Source organism: Gossypium arboreum, chromosome 9, assembly GCF_025698485.1.
Source record: "Gossypium arboreum isolate Shixiya-1 chromosome 9, ASM2569848v2, whole genome shotgun sequence".
Taxonomy (NCBI): Eukaryota; Viridiplantae; Streptophyta; class Magnoliopsida; order Malvales; family Malvaceae; genus Gossypium; species Gossypium arboreum.
In genome coordinates this window covers 87,123,506-87,143,635 of record NC_069078.1, presented here as the reverse complement: position 1 = coordinate 87,143,635, position 20,130 = coordinate 87,123,506, and the positions used below count along the sequence as shown (strand labels likewise).

General features: G+C 27.8%; 2 protein-coding genes across 2 annotated transcripts; one reads left to right on the top strand and one right to left on the bottom strand.

Annotated features, from left to right (window-relative positions):
* Positions 1–917: 917 nt before the first annotated feature.
* On the bottom strand, positions 918–2,882 carry LOC108471084 (auxin-responsive protein IAA14-like). Its single transcript, XM_017772664.2, has 5 exons — positions 2,250–2,882; positions 1,955–2,172; positions 1,720–1,855; positions 1,434–1,495; positions 918–1,345 (listed from the first exon to the last, which is right to left on the bottom strand). The coding sequence occupies exons 1-5, from the start codon at positions 2,543–2,545 to the stop codon at positions 1,308–1,310; spliced, it is 750 nt and encodes a 249-aa protein (XP_017628153.1). The 5' UTR covers positions 2,546–2,882; the 3' UTR covers positions 918–1,307.
* Positions 2,883–18,635: 15,753 nt separating this feature from the next.
* LOC108472524 (auxin-induced protein 22D-like) lies at positions 18,636–20,130 on the top strand. Its single transcript, XM_017774063.2, has 4 exons — positions 18,636–19,044; positions 19,122–19,327; positions 19,443–19,542; positions 19,638–20,130. Exons 1-4 carry the CDS (start codon positions 18,875–18,877, stop codon positions 19,714–19,716), a joined length of 555 nt encoding a protein of 184 aa, XP_017629552.1. The 5' UTR covers positions 18,636–18,874; the 3' UTR covers positions 19,717–20,130.

Here is a 20,130-nt window from a genome sequence, read left to right as displayed (position 1 = left end):
TAACAATTATGTTACATAATTTATGTTTATATGATTTGGAAAAAAATATACATAATGTACACAAATTGCCCAATCTATTACAGCTGCAAATATGGATAGCATTTGTTGAGTCATTGAGGGTTTTTCAGTGAACGAAACTTCTCAAGGTTCCAAGAATGGGTGTATATTCCTAATAATAATAAGACATTTTTTTATTTAAGATTATAAAATATATAAATATTAATAATTTTTAAATTATTCTTAAATAGTAAAATGAGCCCAATCGAGTCCAACGAGTGACTCAATTCATAAACCCATAGAGTAATTAAAACCATCTCTAAAGCACAATTAGCTCAAGTTGTAGGACTATCTTGCGGCACTAATAAGAGAAAGAGGTATCAATTTTTTTTTTTTTTTAAAAATCTCATTAAAACTTTAGAAATTTTAATTAATTGAACAGTAATTTGGTTGACTGAACTAACAGATCTGCTAATGTCCCTGAATCATTGAATATTACTGTCTGTTACAGTTAAAAGGAATGATTGAAATACAGAAGCTGTATTTTTGCTGCTCTTCCACATTGCATGAGTTAGTACATAAAATGGCCAAATTGCATATATATTATATATCAAAGATATTGAACATGAGATTACATCACAATGCCAGATCCAAAAAATATATATAAAATTAAAGATAAATGGAACCATAAGGAACAGGTTTATAAAAATAAACCCAAAATGTTGGTGATCCCCATAGAAATCAATTAATATAATAAAGCATAAACTAATGGCAATGAATGAATGCCCCCAACAGCTTCCACATGGTCATGTTCCCCATCTCTCTTGGGGGTCCTCAATTTCTAATATTTTATTTATAATAAAAAACCCCATATTAATACAAGAACAATATATATGGAATTATACTTGATATGAAGAATCTTTTTGATTTGGGAAGGGAAAAAAAGTACCATTAGCATTAAAACTGAGTGGGGGTAGAAGAAAAAGGAATAATAATTATAAAACACACACACACATAAACAATAAGCTATGACAACAAAGACAATAGCAAAAAAAAAAAAACAAAAACATAGTGAAATTATTAAAACAAAGCCCCCATCATCAGCAACAAAACAAGCCAGCAATATATAAGGTTAAGTTTATTGCTTCTTGTACATTACAAAGATGTCCCCATGATTTCTTCTTTTTGCATATCTATATATACCAAATATAAATATAAATATATATATATAAACATTAAAAAAACATAAAACACATCTGAATAAGAAGGCTCCCTCTCCTAGCCTTTTGCTCAATTCCAGGATCTTGTTTTTAGGCTCTGCTCTTGCATTTCTCCATTGCTCTTGGTGCTGAAAATATAATATATAGTTTTTTTATATCATTAAAAGTGGCTGTAATATATGATACAAAACGTAAATTAATGAATAGAAAACATACCGAGACCAATTGCTTCGGATCCTTTCATTATGCGTAAGCGCTTGCATGAGTCAACAAACATCCTATTGAGAAATTAAGCAAAAGATTAAAATATGTTGACGATGGGGATGGATGGCTTGTAATGAAGGCTAGCATATGTATTTAGTCAAGGGTATTTAGTTGATTTATTTTAATAAACTTATAAGCTTTTAGGGTTTTATATATATTTTTATACTTTGGGGGAAAAGCGAACTTCAATATGCTAAATTGAATAGGGAATTTGAGTATTTATAGTATAAGAACTTACTGCCATGGGACATCACCAACTAGCATCCAATCGCCATCTTTATCTTCATAACTTGGCACATAATCAGAACTGTTGAGAAGATCCATCAACTTGCTTTCATTCATGAAATCTATCATTCCTTGAGGTCCATAATTACCTTTTAAAAAAAAAAAAAACAAAACCAAATAAATCTCAAAATTCATGTACATAATAATAATCACACATGCATATGATGAAAAACTACGTGTTGACTTACCCATAGTGAAAGAGCTAAACATCTTAGCCAAGGCATCGGATAACTCTTGGTAACTCTTATACATCTTCAAATCAACTTTTCTCAGATATGGTGCACCATCCATACTCACTTTCACCAAAGCTGCACCACTATTCCCACTTTCTTCACTGCTGTTCTTCTGGTTAGCCATTATGTTCTTCCTATATGATCGAACTGGTGGCCAACCCACCATTTGTGCCCTGTAAAAAAAAGACCCATGTTAAAAAAGAACCCTAAACAAAAACTGGGTTTGGTCGGTCTTATAATTATGACTTACTTGGCAGGAGGTTTTGCAGGATCTTTGGCAGAACCTGATTTTTCCTTAGAACCGTTGTCATCAAGGTTCTTGTTTAGATCCATAGTAGATTCTTTGGATTGAAGATTAAGCTTCAAATCAACAGTCTCAGAGAAGCCTCTCTTGCCATTAGTCTTTGGGGAAGAAGAACTTTCCGTTTCATTACCTGCAGCAACAACAGCGATTCCACCGGGCAAACCAAGACACAGTTCGGTCTCTTTGAAGTTCAAATCATGCTCGGTTCCAAGCATGTTAGCCATTTTTCGACCAACTTCCATTGAAACAAAACAACTTGCTTCGACCCTTTTCTTTGATCTATCTTTAGATCCTATTTGTATAGCTTTGGCTTCAGTTTCTTCTTGTTCTTTGATCTATTTGGTAATTGGTTTGGTTATGGTATTATGTGAAAATTGGGGGGCGGGGGGGACAAAGAGAAAGAACGAAACCCCTCAATAATATAAACTGTGGGGGCGAAGCTTGTATGGCTGCATGTGTATGTCACATCAAATTCATGATCAATGGTTTATCAACACGTGGAAGGAGATGGGACGTTGGATCTTCAACACTCCCCCACACAAAAAACCAGCTTCCATTGATGAACGTGATTCGATTCTTGAAGGGAAGGCTTGTAAATTGGTCAACTATGTATCACATGCAAATGTATATGTATTTCGAAGAAATAAACACAAATATTTATTTTATAAATTATAACATCAAAATTAAATTTCTAAATTAGTTTAAATTCAATTTAAACGGTTTTAAACCAGTTTTTACCCGGTTCGATTGATTTTATCCATTCATTCCTTCTTCAATTTTTAAAATCAATTTTCGATTCAAACTAATATTATTTTATTCTGATAATAATATATCTGTAATCAAATCTCTCTAAAATTATAAAATTATAAATTAAATTAATATAATGATAAAATTATTTTTAAATTCTTAAAAATTATAATTAAATTTGCTAACTAATTTTTTTATTAAAATCCAAATATAAATAACAACCTACCTCTTTCACATAATGCTTCAATTTTTTTTAAGGGACATAATGCTTCAATTTTTATTTAATAGGAGAATATGAATTTATATTATATATATTTATTTAAAAATGCATATAATTATCATTAAACAAAAACATTGATAATGCACCAACTATTAATATCTAAGGCAATAATTACATATTCCTATTAATTATTTATATACAAATTAAAATGAATTTAAATAGTTGATTGAGCCTTAATTTGATTGGTATGAACATTTTTGCTAATATAGGAGAATGTGGTTTCGAGTGCGCTAAAGCACATTATCTTCTTAATTATTAGTTGGGGAGTAACTATGAATACTTGTAGATAATATGTCAAAAAAGCTCTGATATGGTGATTCGTTCTATCTCTTTTTATTATTATTAAAAAACTATTAGTAATTTATTAATACTAATCCATATAATAATAATTTAAAAACAGTAATGATCATATATATAAAAAGTTATAAATATTCACTCATTAATTTTGAAAACCATTATGAAAATTGAATCTTGTAGGCGTAATGAGAAGCAGCAAAAACTTAAAAATTCAATGCATATGAAAATTTCTTTTTATTTTTATTTTAAAGCACATATTTATCAATTAATGGTATTAGTTGGGTGTTGGGAGGAGCATATGATTATGCACCACCCAATTCTCATATTATATATTAATTGTATATGAAATTAAAAAATTATAACATATTATTATATAGTTAACATACTTCTAAGAACCTTCCAATTATGCACATTCTCACATGAACCAATAATTCATCTGCAATTCAACAAATACTATATTTATCTATCTTATAAAGCGGAAGTATGTCTACAAAATTATAAAATAAATTGTTTTGTCTCCAATTTTAACCTAAAGTCTTTTTATTCTTTTTTTTCCCTACTTAATTACCAATTCTCTTAAAAAAGTTTTTGACTTAAAGAACAGAAAATAAAATAAATAGATAAATATATTGATGACTGCATTTGCAAGACAACTTAATTGAACCCGACACTTGCCCACCCCTACAATTAATGCCACATACATTTCTAAAAACAAGTAAATCCTCAAATTTTTGGGTATTGTTCATAAAAGTTTTCCATTTAATCATATAAATATACATAAAAGAAGTTTGTGTAATTATTAATAAATATGATAGACTTTTTATTTTAAAAACAAATAATTTAAATTGGGATTTAATCATTATGCAATAATATATCAAAATTGAGTTTATATATGTTTATTAATTTGTAAATTGAAGAAATTTTATAAAGGAATTAATCACTTATTCCTTTGAATTGTTGACAAATATAATTAATTTAATAATTATTATACTTTTGACCATTCTGACATGACATTTTGATAATATAACATAATTTTACTTTATTAGAGATTATGTGATCTAAATACTGTTACATGTAATCACTTATCTCTTTTTTAACTTCTAGACCCTATTAATAGTGTAAAAGATTTTCATAAATAATGTATCAAATAATATTATATGTATACATATATATATATATATATATATGTATTTATGAATAGAAATAGTTACATGTGAACATCAAGTGCTTGAAAAGGTCATAGAGGGCATGGTGGTGACTTAGAGACAGGTCACATCCCCCAAGAGAAGGAAACATCCCTAACCCAAGCTGTGCCCTTGCCTTGTCAACATCCCCATCCCCATTCATTTTGGATCCTTTCTTCCTAACTTGCCTCTATCATTTTCATATCATATCATATCAATATATATACACATATATGATCATTATCATATACATTGTCCATTTATGGTTTAGATTATTAAAAAGTGATACATGATCTACTTACATGCCATATTGTTTGACTGAAATTTCCATTGTTAATAACTATTTTTTTGCAAGAGAAAAATTGAAAGATGGTAAGTGGGAAAAATATACCCTTTCCAATTTTCATCATTTGGACATTGGTAAAGTCATTATCATATAATAATACAAAGAAGCTTCTTTCTACATTCTCCTTTAAAGGTTTTTCTTTTAAAAAAATTTATACTATTACTTAAAAATTTGGTTGAGTTAGTGTTACCTATCACTGAGACCAATTCAATTGTGAAATTATAAAAATATATTATTTTATAAAAAATAAATATTATTTTGAAATTATTAATGTGTATGATGGGATTTAAACATTTTATCACTTTAACCAAAAACACATTTGATTTTTATGCATTTTTTACATAAACTTTTTATTCATACGACGAGTATATCATAATCTAATAATTCATTAATTATCTGCCGAAGAAAGTGACACTCTATCTTTTGATATACATATATATTTACAATGAAAAAAATAGGCTTTTTAAAGAATATTGGGGGAGTTGTCCAAATGTAAAAAACTAAGATCTATATTTGTCATGTGGTTGGTTTTGTTGCCACAAAAAATGCCATGGATGACCGTAAAGAGAGGGGAGAGTACAAAATATCAATATTGTTTTTTCCTCTCAAAAGTGATTTTCATATGCTTATCTAGTTATATCTGCCTTCATACAGGGGTGCATGCTAAGCTAGTTATATTTGTAGATATTTTCCAAAATTTTAATTTGATGTTTATATTCCTTATATATATATATATATTGAATTTAGGGTTTGAGTAGAATGATTTTTTTTTTGCTTCAACTTTGATCTAATTTTTATGTATATGTGTTCAGAATCTCCGATCTCAACCTAGTTCGCTTATAATAAAATTTAAAACATATTAAAAAGTTATTATGATAGATTTTATCTAAGACCATTTCCAATTCGACCACCGAAATTTTAATAAAAATATCGATCCACCCTTTTATAGGATTAAGCTAGAATTCAAGAAGTTTAGATTATTATTATGTCAAAAAATAATTGTGTAAACCAATTAAATTAAATGCTTTTTTATGTTTAACTTTAGATATAATATTTCCTAACGACGTAGACATGTCACATTGACAGTCCATAACCTAATTAAGCATATTAATCAAGACCACTAATCTAGTTTATTAATTTATGGACCTACAAAAACCTAAATATATATGCATCAATGCGAATCTCCTTCACAATACTATTATTCCAAATGTTGGTGGTATATGGGACAGTCGACACGATGGTGGGGGCTGACCAACCCACTCTTTCCTTTCTAATGTCTAAACCTCATAGTAATATATATTAAAAAATTATTTGTTCTAATTTTAAAATTTAAATATTAAAATATTTCACTAACAATATATTAATTTGATTTTTTTTATAATGTGAAAGATTTTCAAGTCAAAGATTAGTTTTATTTCATTTTTAAAAAAATTTGAAGTCCATAATTTAATGTGATTGTTTGGAAATCAAAAGAGTGATTTACTTAATCTTCAACTAAAACCAAAGAGGATTACCGAATCGGTTTAGTGGGTGGCAAAAAGATCATTAAGCTTTTGTTTTTTAAAAGGAGAGAGTTAGGTGAATCAAATCCTTTTCTTACGTATACCCAAAAAGATATCCAACTTTAGCTATTGTTTTATTAAAAATAGTAAAAATATATAATTTTATCTTAATATTTATATATATTCTGATAATTAAATTTAAATATAATATTTTAAAATTTTGTTTTATTAAATTTCAAGTTAGGTCGACCCAGCTCAAGTCAATCCAGGCTAATTGGAGTGAAATGTGTAAAAAAACTTTTATTTGAGCACATTAGAGAATGTTTAACCTTTACATGAATGACCCTTAAAATGTTTGGTTTCAATTTGCTCATTTAATATTATAATTTTAAGAATTTGATCATCCTATTTGTCTGATTTAAAACTAAAATCCAATTGATAATACTGTTAATTGACTTTCATTAAATTTGAATGTGTTATCAATTGGATTTTAATTTAATGCAAGTTTAATTTTAAACCTTTTAATAGTAAAATGTCACATGTTCAAATTAACTTAACGAAAGTTCATTGATAATGTTATCAATTAAGCTTTAATTTTTAAGTCATACAAGCAGAAATTAATGCTAAAAATTCCTTTAATTAAAAATAAGAACTTTAATTTTCCAAAAAGTATAGGGATTAATCGCCTAATTAAACATTTATTAAGCATGTGTATGTTTTGATATAATGTCTAGAACTACTCAAAACATTTTCTCAACCCTTAAATAGAAGGATAAATATACTTTAGCGTGCTCAAGCCCATATTTTCTTACACTAACAACAATGCCGATGCTAATTGAGCTAAGACTCAATTAACATTTATTAAACATACTTATATCATACCAAATATATTTCGTACAGATTTATTTTTTATTTCTTGAGATTCATATTTTATATATATACTCAAATCCCCATAAGTTAAGACTACAATGGAAATAATTAATAATATTGATAATGATAAAAGTGCAATCAAGTCTATTTGAATTTAAATTGGGGTAATTTAAGCTTGTTTTGAAATTTGGAGTTTGATATTCAAGTTGACTCAAGTTTGATTAAGTTCATTTATTAATTTTTGTATTCAAGTTTGAATTCAAGTTCGATTAAGTTGATTTGTTCTTAAACTGATAAAAAATATAAGGCTTAATGCATAAATTGGTACCTGAGTTTGACTTTTATTTCTAACATGATACCTAAGTTACTTTTTGATTCAATGTGATATATTCTGGTACCTGAAGATAATGATATTAATTTTTTAGTATTTAATTCAAATTTTAGAGTTGATTTAATGAAAATTCATATTTAGCTATTAATATTAGCATTAACTTTTATCAAATCAGTCCTAATACCCAAGTTAAATCATATTCGTTAGATTGTATTTGACAAATTAAGCGTAAAATTAAAAAGAAAGTGTAATTAACACTAAATTTATTCTATTAAAAAATCATGAAAACTTCAAGCTTGATAATCTAAGCAATTAACTTTATCAAATCAACTTTAAAAACCTAATTAAACACTAAAAAGTTAATACTATTACATTTAGGTATCAAAATATATAAAATTTGTGAAAAAAAGGCACCAAATTAGACCAAAACTTAACACGTGTACCACATTAGAAAAAAGTGTCAAACTCGAACACTAAATAATATATTAAACAGAAACAAAATTTCATAACATAAAAATAGATTAAAATAAAAAGCCTGCTACCATTTGAATTGAGAACTCGAAATTCACTAAATCAATAACTCTAACTCAACTTGAATAATTAGGAGCACTCAGTGTTTTGCTTAACACCCTTTGATTAAACTATGAGAGGGAGATTAGTTTGGTTGAAGTAGATCACGAAGGAATAGTTGCACCAAATCAATCTCATATAAAATGAATAATCTATTCCATTATGGAGAATTCAATGGAAGAAAACGCCATGAAAACCCTGAAATAAAGGAAGAAAAGAACGACTTATATAGTGAACAAGTACGGAGCTGAAACAATCTTTGTTTGGATATCAATGTTGTTCAGTGGTTTCACTTTCAATGCTTTTAATCAAGGGCTCCATCACGCATTCAAACTTAAAACCGGTCCAGTATTCGGTTTATTTAGCAGGGATAGAATACAATTTATTTGAAGTGAAATTCTTTTTTGGTAAATCACTAAATTATTAGTCAACTTTAAAAAGTTGTAAAATGGTTATTGAATTATTTGAAGTTTTTCATTTAAGTTCAGTTAGTAATCTCTAAGCGATAATCTGACAATCAGTACGGTGGATCAATACCCATCGACGAGTGAAAGAATATACCTTAAATTCAAATCAATCTGACAGTCAATGATAGAGATCGAAGAAAAAATCTATTTGAATTTTAGTTTCCAGATTCATTATTTTCAAAGCTATTTCATGAAAAAAAGATTGAATAGTAGAAGATAAGAGAAATGAAAGCGGTGCGAATAAAAAAGACCATACAACATCGATTTTAATAGCCTAATGACTTAAATAAAAATTTTCGAATAGCTCAATAGTTTTTTTTAAAATTGAGTGACAAAAACATAAACTTACTAATAATTTAATGATTTTTTTTGAAACTTTTAAATAGATTTAGAATTTTTTTTTCTCAACAAATTTTGTTAATTTTAGTGAAAACACGTATACTAATTTGAAAATGAATGAAAAAATAGTGATTTCCTGTATAACAGATATCTTACCAGCTCATCAACATTCGAATTTGAATGGATGTAATTTTCACATTCATTAGCATCAATTTTTTTCAAGCATAAAACCTGGCTTGTGCTGTTTCTAACCATAATAATAATAATAACAATAATAATAATAATTCAAATTAATTATGAGCTTTAAATAAATTTCATCATATATTCCAGACATAATTATACACATTACCTGGCATGGATTAGGCTCCCCAAATCCATTGCATGTTCAATTATAAGGTGATTGGAGTTGCCCATCTTATCCATATTCTTTAATATCTATGTTAAACATATTTGAATACAACAATGAAGTATAATTATTTAAATATATAAACTAATTTTTCTTTTAAGAATTGTTATTGGACATAATGTGTCTTCTTCTTCTTCTTCTTCTTCTTCTTCTTTTTTTTTTTAAAGAATGACATAATGTATCTTCTATTTGTAAGATAGGGGGCAGAATAAAGTCTCCAAAATAGGGTGGCTGAAGCTATCTTAGCCCAATTCACTGTTGTAGCTAAGGTCCAGTATCATAGAAAATTTTAATTGGGCCACCACTAAGGACCCTCTCAAGTTTGCTTGAAATTTGAGTAGCGGAAGGAACTGTTGAATGATTCGGATATTGGAAAAACCTTTTTCTTGACCTGAAATTTACTTTACCAATCGATAGTTTCAGAAAATGAAGAGCAGAAGTAGATGATATGAGTTGTAATTAGAGACATGTTAGGAGTTTGAAGATAAGACATGAGTAGATGTAAAGAGTAATGAAGGTAGGACAAAAGGTCCCATGAAGATGGATCGTGTTTTAGGGAAGGGACCCTTTTTGATTCAACCATGAATGGTCATGGATGCTTCGACGTGGCTTCACCACCATCTGTCACTTCTTCCTTTTAGTTCAGTATTTTCAACTTTTCTTTTTCGAATTTGCTTGTAAAAATCTATATCCATCCATCATTAAGATACCTGCACATCCGGAACTAAAAAAGATAACCAAAATCCATTCAATTTTCATATCTACTTTACATCAAAAATTGAAACCACTTTATTCTCAAAATAGAATCACAAATTATGATTCTCATTTTCATAACATTTTAATTATAATTTTGAAGCTATTAAAGCTATATTAATAAAAATATTTAATTATTAAAATTGTTAATTGAAATGTTACAATTTATATGACATAATATAAAAAGAAAATCTAAAAAGAAAAGAAATACATATTACAAAAATAGACAATCATGAAGGAGCGAATGACCCCCTAAAATAGAAAATTATTTTTTAGCCATTGAATTTTTTTAAAATTTTAAGTAAGTAAATAGTAAAATTATAATTTGTCCCTAAAATGATAGAATTTTGATTTAATCCTTCTAAAACTATAAAGATATATATCAATAAAATGGTAAGATTAAATTTTAATTTTATAAAAATATATAACTCAATCTCCCTTTCCGTGAAAAATTTCTAGCTTTGCCCCTGAAAATAGATGATTTAAAAATCTTGATTTTGAGTTTTCTCAAACTTTTATTTAACACATAATTTATTTTTCTATTTTACTTTATTTTTAGTTTTTACTTTTAAAATTATGTTCATTTTAAATTATACCACACAATATTTGATATATTATTTAACAGTTAAATAATATTTTTAAAATAAAAATACTTGATTAATATAATACCGATAATTTAAAGATATTATTAAAATATTTTAAAATTTAGACAACATGACGTGAAATGTTTAATTAAATTAACTCAATAAAATATAAAATATAAAAATGAGACACTAGTATGTTGGGCCCACAAGGCCAATCAGATTATGGAAATATTCCACGTGTACATCCTAATCAAGCTTGTCATTATTAGTTGTCAACTCCAAGTCCAGACTAATATAAATCAAAGTCTGGGAAGTTTTTCAAAATAAAAAAGAAGTTAATTTTGATTTATGATTTATCAATAAAAACATATTCTTATTTAAAATTTAATTACAACAATTTTGTTATTTCAACCGATAATTACTATCAAAATTTAAAAATCTTAAAAATTCAATATTAATAAATAATTTTTAGATTAAAATTAAGGTTTTTACTGCCAATAGCGGCGACTAATCCTCTTGTTGTGCTCCATAAAATGTGTTCCATTCTCATAAATCCATAAACAAGATTTAAACATTTAACCTCATGATTAAAATGAAATGAACAATCAACGTATCATACTATCAAATCATAACTCTTAGCATATAAACATACATCAAACAAGATTTGGCATTGCCAAAATCCCACCAAGCATCCTATCATTGCTTGCCGATCAAGGATAATGAGAATGAGCATATTGCATTCTTGGACTCCAAGTTAGCTTCCCAAGTGAGGTATAAGTTTAAGTATATTTTGCACGCTATTTTAATCATTTTATCATTTTTGTCACCTCACTATTACTTTCTTGAATTTTCTTTTGAACATGTTTCAAAATGCAAACTATGATGTTCCATAACTAATCTTCCTCTTACAGATCATTTGAAAATCCAAACCAACATTACCAACAATCCAACTCACCCAAAACAATTTTATGAATATTAATATTGGCACCATGTTCTTTTATATGATCAGTTTTTAGTAAACTTTAATCGGATTGAAGCAAGAACCATGTTTGAAGGCTTATGCATGGTATGGAAAAAATGTTACAGGCAGCTAAAATTAGAATGCAATAATGCGCTTCTAGTGGAGTCTCTACTAAGGGGCGGTGCTGTCAATAATAATCTAGTTAAATTATAATTAATCAATAACTTAATCAAATGAGATTGAAAGATTAGAGATTTTACTATATACTAAGAGTTCAAAATGCTGATGTTGTTTGAGGAGCCCACGTCTCTAATACAAGGAGTTTTGCTGCTTAATAGTCATGCCTTTACATGAGTTTGATTAATTTTTGATGTAATTGCTTATTGTTATTTTTCTACCATTTTTTTTCCTTGTATTTCAAATTTGTTTTAAATTATAACTTATAATCTTATCAATAATTATCATAAAAATAAATTATTATTGTCGTTAAACTAAATAATTAATTCATCAAACAAATTCAACTTAAACTAATTCATCCATAAAAAGTATTTTTTCAATTAAAAAAGAAAGAAATGCATTCACTTTAACTCTTCTACCATTGATATTAGATGGAAACAATTAAAAGGCATGTATCATTGATTATTATTGTTATTGTTATTTTACATGATATGGAAAGAAAATGGGTCTTCTTTTATCTGATTTTGCAGTACTGATACAAGGGAAAACAAAAAGGGGTTCTCCTTAGAAGTTCTTTATAATGTACTGTTCTGTACTGGAACTACTCTTGTATGCTTTACTAAATGATACAATGGGGGCGGATTTATTTTCAAAAAATTTCTGAGTATAGTTTGTTGTTAGCAGATATATCTCTCAACATGTTAATTATTTTGTTTCTCGAACGAGAACTCAAATTAAAGACAAGATTCACAGAATATAAACGATTCATCGAATTGGACTGTAATTCTATTGATTTCGAAATAAACTACACATTGAAGATTATTTTTAAAAAGAGTCGTCCTCTTCTTAACAATTGATAAAATTCGGTTATAATTTACCAAAAAAATAGTAATTATTGAGATTTAAACTTTAAATTCATTAAATATTATCTTGCTTATTTGGTTTAATAAACTCTTGAATAAGTACACATAAGCAAACTTCCTTCTTGTAAAACCATATCAAAAGATTTAGGTTAAGTTTATGTATGAACTTCGATTTCAGCAAAGAATAATAATAAAATTTTTTCCTTGGTAATTTCAAATCAAGTCAATTTTACAATGAAACTAGACTCATTTGCTTCACAAGTTATAATCATGCATGCACGCGTGCATGTGCAAAATTCAGTTCACCAAAAAATAAAAGACCAAATTTAAACTTATCCCCTCCCATGTCTCCGCTGCTATCAGCATATCCATTGTTTTTTTGCACAACATCCTGACCTCAAAGCACTGACAATTCATTCAAATTTACAACACCTCATCTCATTATTTGTTCAAATTTCGCATAATTTCATTTATATTCATTGAATTTAATTTCTTTCCCATTTTGGTTCGATTGCAACCGGACAAATTAATTAACAGTTACAAATTTGATTATGCAGTTCAAAAGTTTTTTACATTTGTGGATCTTGTTAGCTTAGGGAATAATACATTATAAAGCAATAAGTATAAAATGTTATTTAACTCACTCACTAAATCTTTCTCCTAAAACAATTCACTTTGCGACAAAAATAAGTTATCTCTTAAATTGGTTTATATTAGTTAAATTTAATCAACTTAAATTTCTTTAAAAGAGTTGTTTTTAACTTTAATTTCTTTAAAATTAATATCTTTCTAAATAAGGTGACTACTTAACTTTCAATATTATCATTGTTTAATTTGAATTTTATCCAAATTATAATATCGAAATCTTACAATAATATTCTTAAAAATTATTATTACTTGATTTAAATAATTAAGATATATACACCACAAGCACATGAGGAACTGAAAAAGGTGGTAGGTAGGGTGGATGGGAGGATACACATTGTTAAAACACACACGGTTTAGTCCAACTAACGTATATTTATGTATGTATATTTATATACATTATAAAATAGATATAATATTATATTTTAGCATTTGAACCTTATTTTTCAGTTAAATTTTATTCATTATATTTTAAAAGAGTCAAATTTGACTATTAACTTTTAAAAGAGTTAAATTAATATTTTAACAGAATATTAAAATTTAAAATCTGGTAGCAAGTATAACCATTTAAATCAACTCCATACTATTTTTTTAAAATTTTAAAATATTTATTGGTGTGTCATATAAGATAAATAATCTCATATTCTTAATGTTTTAATCATTATTTTGTTAAAAGAAAAAAAGTTTGGCTCTATTTAAAAGTTAACAATAAAATTTAACTAAAAAATATGGGTCAAATTGACAAAAAAAAACATAAATATTGAGAGTTAGATTATATAATATGTGAAAATATCAAAGCTGGAAAAGCATGTTGCAGCAGAAGAATTTGATGGACCCTAATTTGTCCTTTAGAAAGTTGGTCCTTACCTAAAGCAAGTGAATGAATCCCTACGGATTTAATGCGATGGAAAGGTGTCCTCCAATTATGGGCACCCCTCAATTTTGTCTAGGTCAGTACCCTTCATTTTTAAGGGTGTGGGGGTTCCTTCATCAGGGTTCTGTTCTGGCACTTTGATCTTCTTTGGGACCATTGATTTTTTTTTTTTGAGATTTTGTACAATAATATTTATTATATCTGTAATAATTATAAACAGAATATAAATAAAAATCCATTTCTAATTGCAATTAAAATAGATGCAAAGAACAAAGAAACAGCCCAAAAGTTTTGATAACCTTTTAAAGGGGCCAAATTGTTTGTGTTGAAGACGACGACGACAACAACATATATCCAGCAATCAAATTGTCGAATATGATTAAAGAATTAATATAACTATAAATTGAAATAATTCTACTTATAGTTTTTTTTCTCTACGCATAAAAGAAAAAGAAAAAGAACCTACATTGTACTTTCGAAAGCACATCCCTTAACTTGCTTGCATACTGCTTATGTGCAAAAGAATGTGTTATTGTCTCATGAGTTTTTTCTAACTCCAATTAATTAACTTCATTTTAGTATTTAAATTTAGTAATTAGATTCATTTTAATCTTTGAACTTGGTAAATAAAAAAAAAGTTTGATGATATGACATGATCTTTGAGTGCTACATCATCAAAATTTGATAGAATTCAAGTTAAAGGATTAAAATGGACTTAATTATCAAATTTAAGTAATAAAATGGAAAAAAAAAATCTTGGTATCAAAGTGAACTTAATTACCAAGTTCAAAGATTAAAAATTATATTAACTTTTTTTTTAAGTTCCACTAATACAAGGTAGTACAATAACGAATACAAGACAAAATTCAGATTAATATGGAATAAAAGTTAAAAATTGAACAAAACCTACACAAGGCATGCACCTATATGACTAGAGAGAGATTCATATATCGAAATTTCAAATGGTGAGACTCAAGCCCAAGCTTTCAGAATCTAATAACTCAACTTTTACCAACAATGCCAATACTTCATTAGTTTGACCCTATATGGTAGGCATCAAAGGCAATAGGAGGGATGTAAAAATTACATTTTTACCTTTTAAAATGTATAAAATTATATATTAGTAATGTCAAAATTACACTATAACTCCTAAATAAAATTTTAATATAATCATTTAAAAATTATAAAGACATTAGTTAATAAAATGGTGAAATTTTATTTTAACTTTCATTAAAATTTATTACTTAATTCTACACCCAAAATTTTTTTGACTTCATCTCTAATAACAAACATAATAAACACGCAAAACCAAGTAAAAAGAAAATTTGAGATTGGAACCCTAAAATTGTAAAATACCAATCTTATTGGATAATGTCATGGATGAAAGGGATGTAAACCCGGGATCATAAATTCGATTTCACAATCAATACACGTCTCTAAGCTTAGAGCCAGACACGAATCAAAATCTTTCATGTAGGAGAAATGCTGAATAGTCAAAATCACACAAGAATTAAGTCCACCATCAATATTTCAATGTATATCCAACCTGGGAAAAGCTTTTAAAAGGATCAGATTCTGCAAAATCTAAAACTTATAGATCACTCAGCTACCACACAAATACAGCTTTTGATTTTTGGGATATTTCGTTGCCGTTGCTGTCGATGCAGTGATGGAGCAATAAATTACATAACCATAGCCCACCCGTGTGTGTGATATCCATGCCTCCCATGGCCGAAAGATGGTTAATTCCTACTAAACTTTTCTTGGATTCCTTAATGTCCCAATAGAATCCGTCTACGTATACGTCGGGTCGAGTTGGATAAAACGTTATGTGAAATTATAACTGATTTAATACTATTGAGTTTTATTGAATTTATAAATAAATTTGAGATTTAAAGTATAATTTTATTATTATATTAACTTGTAATTTTATAAAATTTGAAGGAAATATGAAACGAATCAAATCATTTCTAAAAAAAATTAGAAAAGAAAAAGTGAAAATTAATTTAATTGTCAGTTCAATTTATTTTTTTAGCTTGGTTCATAGGTTAATTAGTCTAATTCCTCTAACTGGATTGATACCTCGATCAATTCACGATCCAATTAATCCAATCAACCACTGCATGTACATAAAAACACTTCTAAAAAGACTTGCGTACTAATTTTGAAAGATAAAAATCACACTATTTAAAATTTTAACATATGGCTTTCATATTTAATTTTTATTCTTGATAATCTGATATGACAAATTTTAATTTATTAAATTTTACATTAAGATAAATTGAGATTAAAATTTGATTTTCGGAATAGAAAAAAGAATACTCAAAAGAAACAAGCTGGAATAATCAAAGGATGTAATATTTTAATTTCCTCTTGTCTCAAACCAACTTTTGCGTTGGGTCTATTTCAATTTAGTCCAAAAACAGGTTTGGACAAAGTAAATTTGGATTTTCAAGATTGGTGAGTCAAAAAACTGAATCATACAGATTTAATCAGGAAAACAAAAGATATTTTAAGAACAATGTCTATCAAATAATAAGGGGTCGGATGTTATGTGTATGACTATAGCAGAACAAGAATATTAATGATTAAACATCTTTTTAATGCACACGGGTGAGGCTGAAATTAATGGACCCTCTTCATATATAATTTTTATGCCCCATCTTTACGTTTATTTTTCTAACTTATATCATCGTAATAATTCTTTATTTCTTTAAAAAATATCATATTCTATATTTATTATATATTTAAACAATCCTATAAAATACTATCCTCTAAATATATATACACATAAGCATATTCGTTAATATAGATAGACTAATTTAATTAATTGTATATTTTTTGTCGATTAAATCTTAACTCAATTAGTATGATATTATTGGACGTGAGTTTAAATAAATTATAAAAACAAACCTATAAATTACTGTGATTATATGTACAAATCCAGATACATTAATGGAAGCTGGAAAAAATGAATATAGTTTTGGTAATCCTGTGGGTAATGGTAGTTCCTATAAAAGAATTATAGGTCAAACATTAATGGAATGTAAATTAATCAGAAGCAGGCTAGATTAAATGAACTTGTTTTCCCAAGTTAGCAACAGAGATTAATTAAATATTAATCAACACGATCAAACTTCAGCTCCTTTTTTTTTTTAAATTCATTTGTTTTTTCTTTGAATTTTAGCTAAGAATAGGAATAATATTTCAGGAGCTAACTTGAGCCTGCTACACATCACAGTCCACCATGAAAATGACCCCTTTTTAGTCCCCACATGGTCATGCACTGCCCAATACCCTACTCCCAATATGGACCCTTTTCTCACATGGGGATGTTGTCTTAGCTTTTGCCTAGATACCCCTCTAGATACATTGGACTATTTTATGGTCAAGTTAGTTCAATTCCTAATAGATTAATATATATTCTTTTTAAGTCCTTGAATTTAATAATTAATTTTATTTTATTTTTTAATACTCGAATGAATAGAATTTAAATTTAAGAATTAAAAAATAAATTTAACTGTCAAGTTCAAATATTAAAGTGGGAAAAAACTGCAGATCGATTGTTAAATTCGGAGACTAAAAGTTTTATTAATACAATCCTAAATGATAGAAAATTCTCTAATGTGTCTATTTTCTCCATTCATAACATTCAAAAGGTTAAGATATGTTATAAATCCTTATGCTCTTTGTAACTTGTACTTTTATTTATAGGAATTTAATTTCATTTACTTTGTATATTTCAAAATTTAGGTTTGATTGTTAATATTGTTAAGATTATTTTGTTAAATTCAATTTCATTACGTCGTCATTTTTTAGTTACATTACCGTCAAGTGAATATTTTTTTATTTTAAAATGTCACACTAATAAATTTAGTCAAAAAATAACGATGTTAACAACTGCACTTAACATTTAAAATTCCTAAAATAAAAGTATATAGACTAAATTTTAAATTAGTAAATATTAATTACATATAACTATAATATATTTTAACCTATTCAAAACTCAAACTTTACACAAACAACGGCTCTGATTTTGTTCCACAAGGTCCTCAAAACGCATCTTGACCGTCCCAAATGAATCCTTAGGGAGTGTGTTTGTATATTTTTCTATATGGGTTGGCTGAACTTGTCCCACATTTGTCCCCCTTATTACAAGGCAGCTTGCCTCAAAGTTGCTGCCACTGCTACCGACAGCTTAGCTTGCCTTTGTCCACAATTCTTGCATTGAAAGAATAACAAGGCTTTCCCCCCATCACTTCTTCTTTCATAAACCCTATAAAATTACCTGCCTTTGCATTCCCATCCCACCACACCAAAAGAAAAGAAAACACACACACAAAAAAAAGAACACTTGGGTTTTGCTTTACACATAATGGAGAACAGTGTAGCATATGAGAAGGCAACTGAACTAAGATTAGGGTTGCCAGGCATAGATGAACCAGCAGTACTTTCCAGTGTTAAAAACAACAAGCGGCCATTGCATGATGAAAAAAGTGGAGAAAATGGCAAATCTGCTGAAAATGAAACAGCCCCTCCTTCCAAGTAAGTCATCATATATATGTATATATATGTATGTATATACAACAATTTTATTTACTAATGGATTATGTAACTTGCAGAGCACAAATTGTGGGGTGGCCACCGGTTCAGTCCTACAGAAAGAACAATTTTCAACAGGCAAAGAAAAGTGAAAGTGAGTGTGGCGGGATATATGTAAAAGTAAGCATGGATGGAGCACCATATTTGAGAAAGATTGATTTGAAAGTTTACAAAGGGTACCCAGAGTTGTTACAGGTTTTAGAGAACATGTTCAAGTTCACCATAGGTATGTATATATGTTGTTATATGATATGATGACATACATGATGTGACTTAGTGGTGAATTGTTTATGATGATGATGAATTTTGGGTGAAAATGACCCCTTTTTTTTTCCTTTCAGGTGATTACTCAGAAAGAGAAGGGTACAAAGGATCGGATTATGAACCTACTTATGAAGACAAAGATGGTGATTGGATGCTAGTTGGTGATGTTCCCTGGGAGTAAGTCTTATTTATCCTCTACATACATACATCCATGCATGATTATATATAACATATGATATGAAACTTACAAGGTTATATTATTTTATTTGCAGAATGTTCATCAGATCATGCAAGAGATTAAGGATCATGAAAGGATCAGAAGCAAGGGGATTGAGTTGTAGTGGTGTATGAGAAAAAAAATTCTATCTTATTATCATCATCGCCATCATCAACAAAGACATATAAGAGAAAGATTAAGACAAAACACAAGATCTAATATTTTGTCTGTCAGGGAGAGAAAATTAAAGATCTTTTTCAGCTTGGGTTCTCGAGAGATATTCAACCGACTGGGAAAATTTACAAGCAAAACAGATCGACCAAACACACACACACACACACACATATATATATATATAAGATCTGTTGTTTTAGGGTCAACTTTTGTGAAAGATGACAGAAAGAAAGGAAGCATGTGGGGGCTAATTAATCCAAGTTTTGGTTGTTATTTTAGTATTAATGCAAAGAAAACAAATGTTGTATCTGTATATCAGTTTTGTGTTGTATGATTAAAATTTTTCTGTTTGATATTGTTCGTCAACCTGGAAA

What these genes read in the sequence shown, in the direction of transcription:
- LOC108471084 (XM_017772664.2), bottom strand. Translation starts at nt 2,545, where the DNA reads ATGGAAGTTGGTCGAAAAATGGCTAACATGCTTGGAACCGAGCATGAT. An exon ending in CCTGCAAAACCTCCTGCCAA is followed by an intron (nt 2,173 to 2,249) that starts GTAAGTCATAAT and finishes TTTTTTTTACAG; the next exon opens with GGCACAAATGGTGGGTTGGC. An exon ending in GTTTAGCTCTTTCACTATGG is followed by an intron (nt 1,856 to 1,954) that starts GTAAGTCAACAC and finishes TTTTTTTAAAAG; the next exon opens with GTAATTATGGACCTCAAGGA.
- LOC108472524 (XM_017774063.2), top strand. Translation starts at nt 18,875, where the DNA reads ATGGAGAACAGTGTAGCATATGAGAAGGCAACTGAACTAAGATTAGGG. An exon ending in CATGTTCAAGTTCACCATAG is followed by an intron (nt 19,328 to 19,442) that starts GTATGTATATAT and finishes TTTTCCTTTCAG; the next exon opens with GTGATTACTCAGAAAGAGAA. An exon ending in GTTGGTGATGTTCCCTGGGA is followed by an intron (nt 19,543 to 19,637) that starts GTAAGTCTTATT and finishes TTTTATTTGCAG; the next exon opens with AATGTTCATCAGATCATGCA.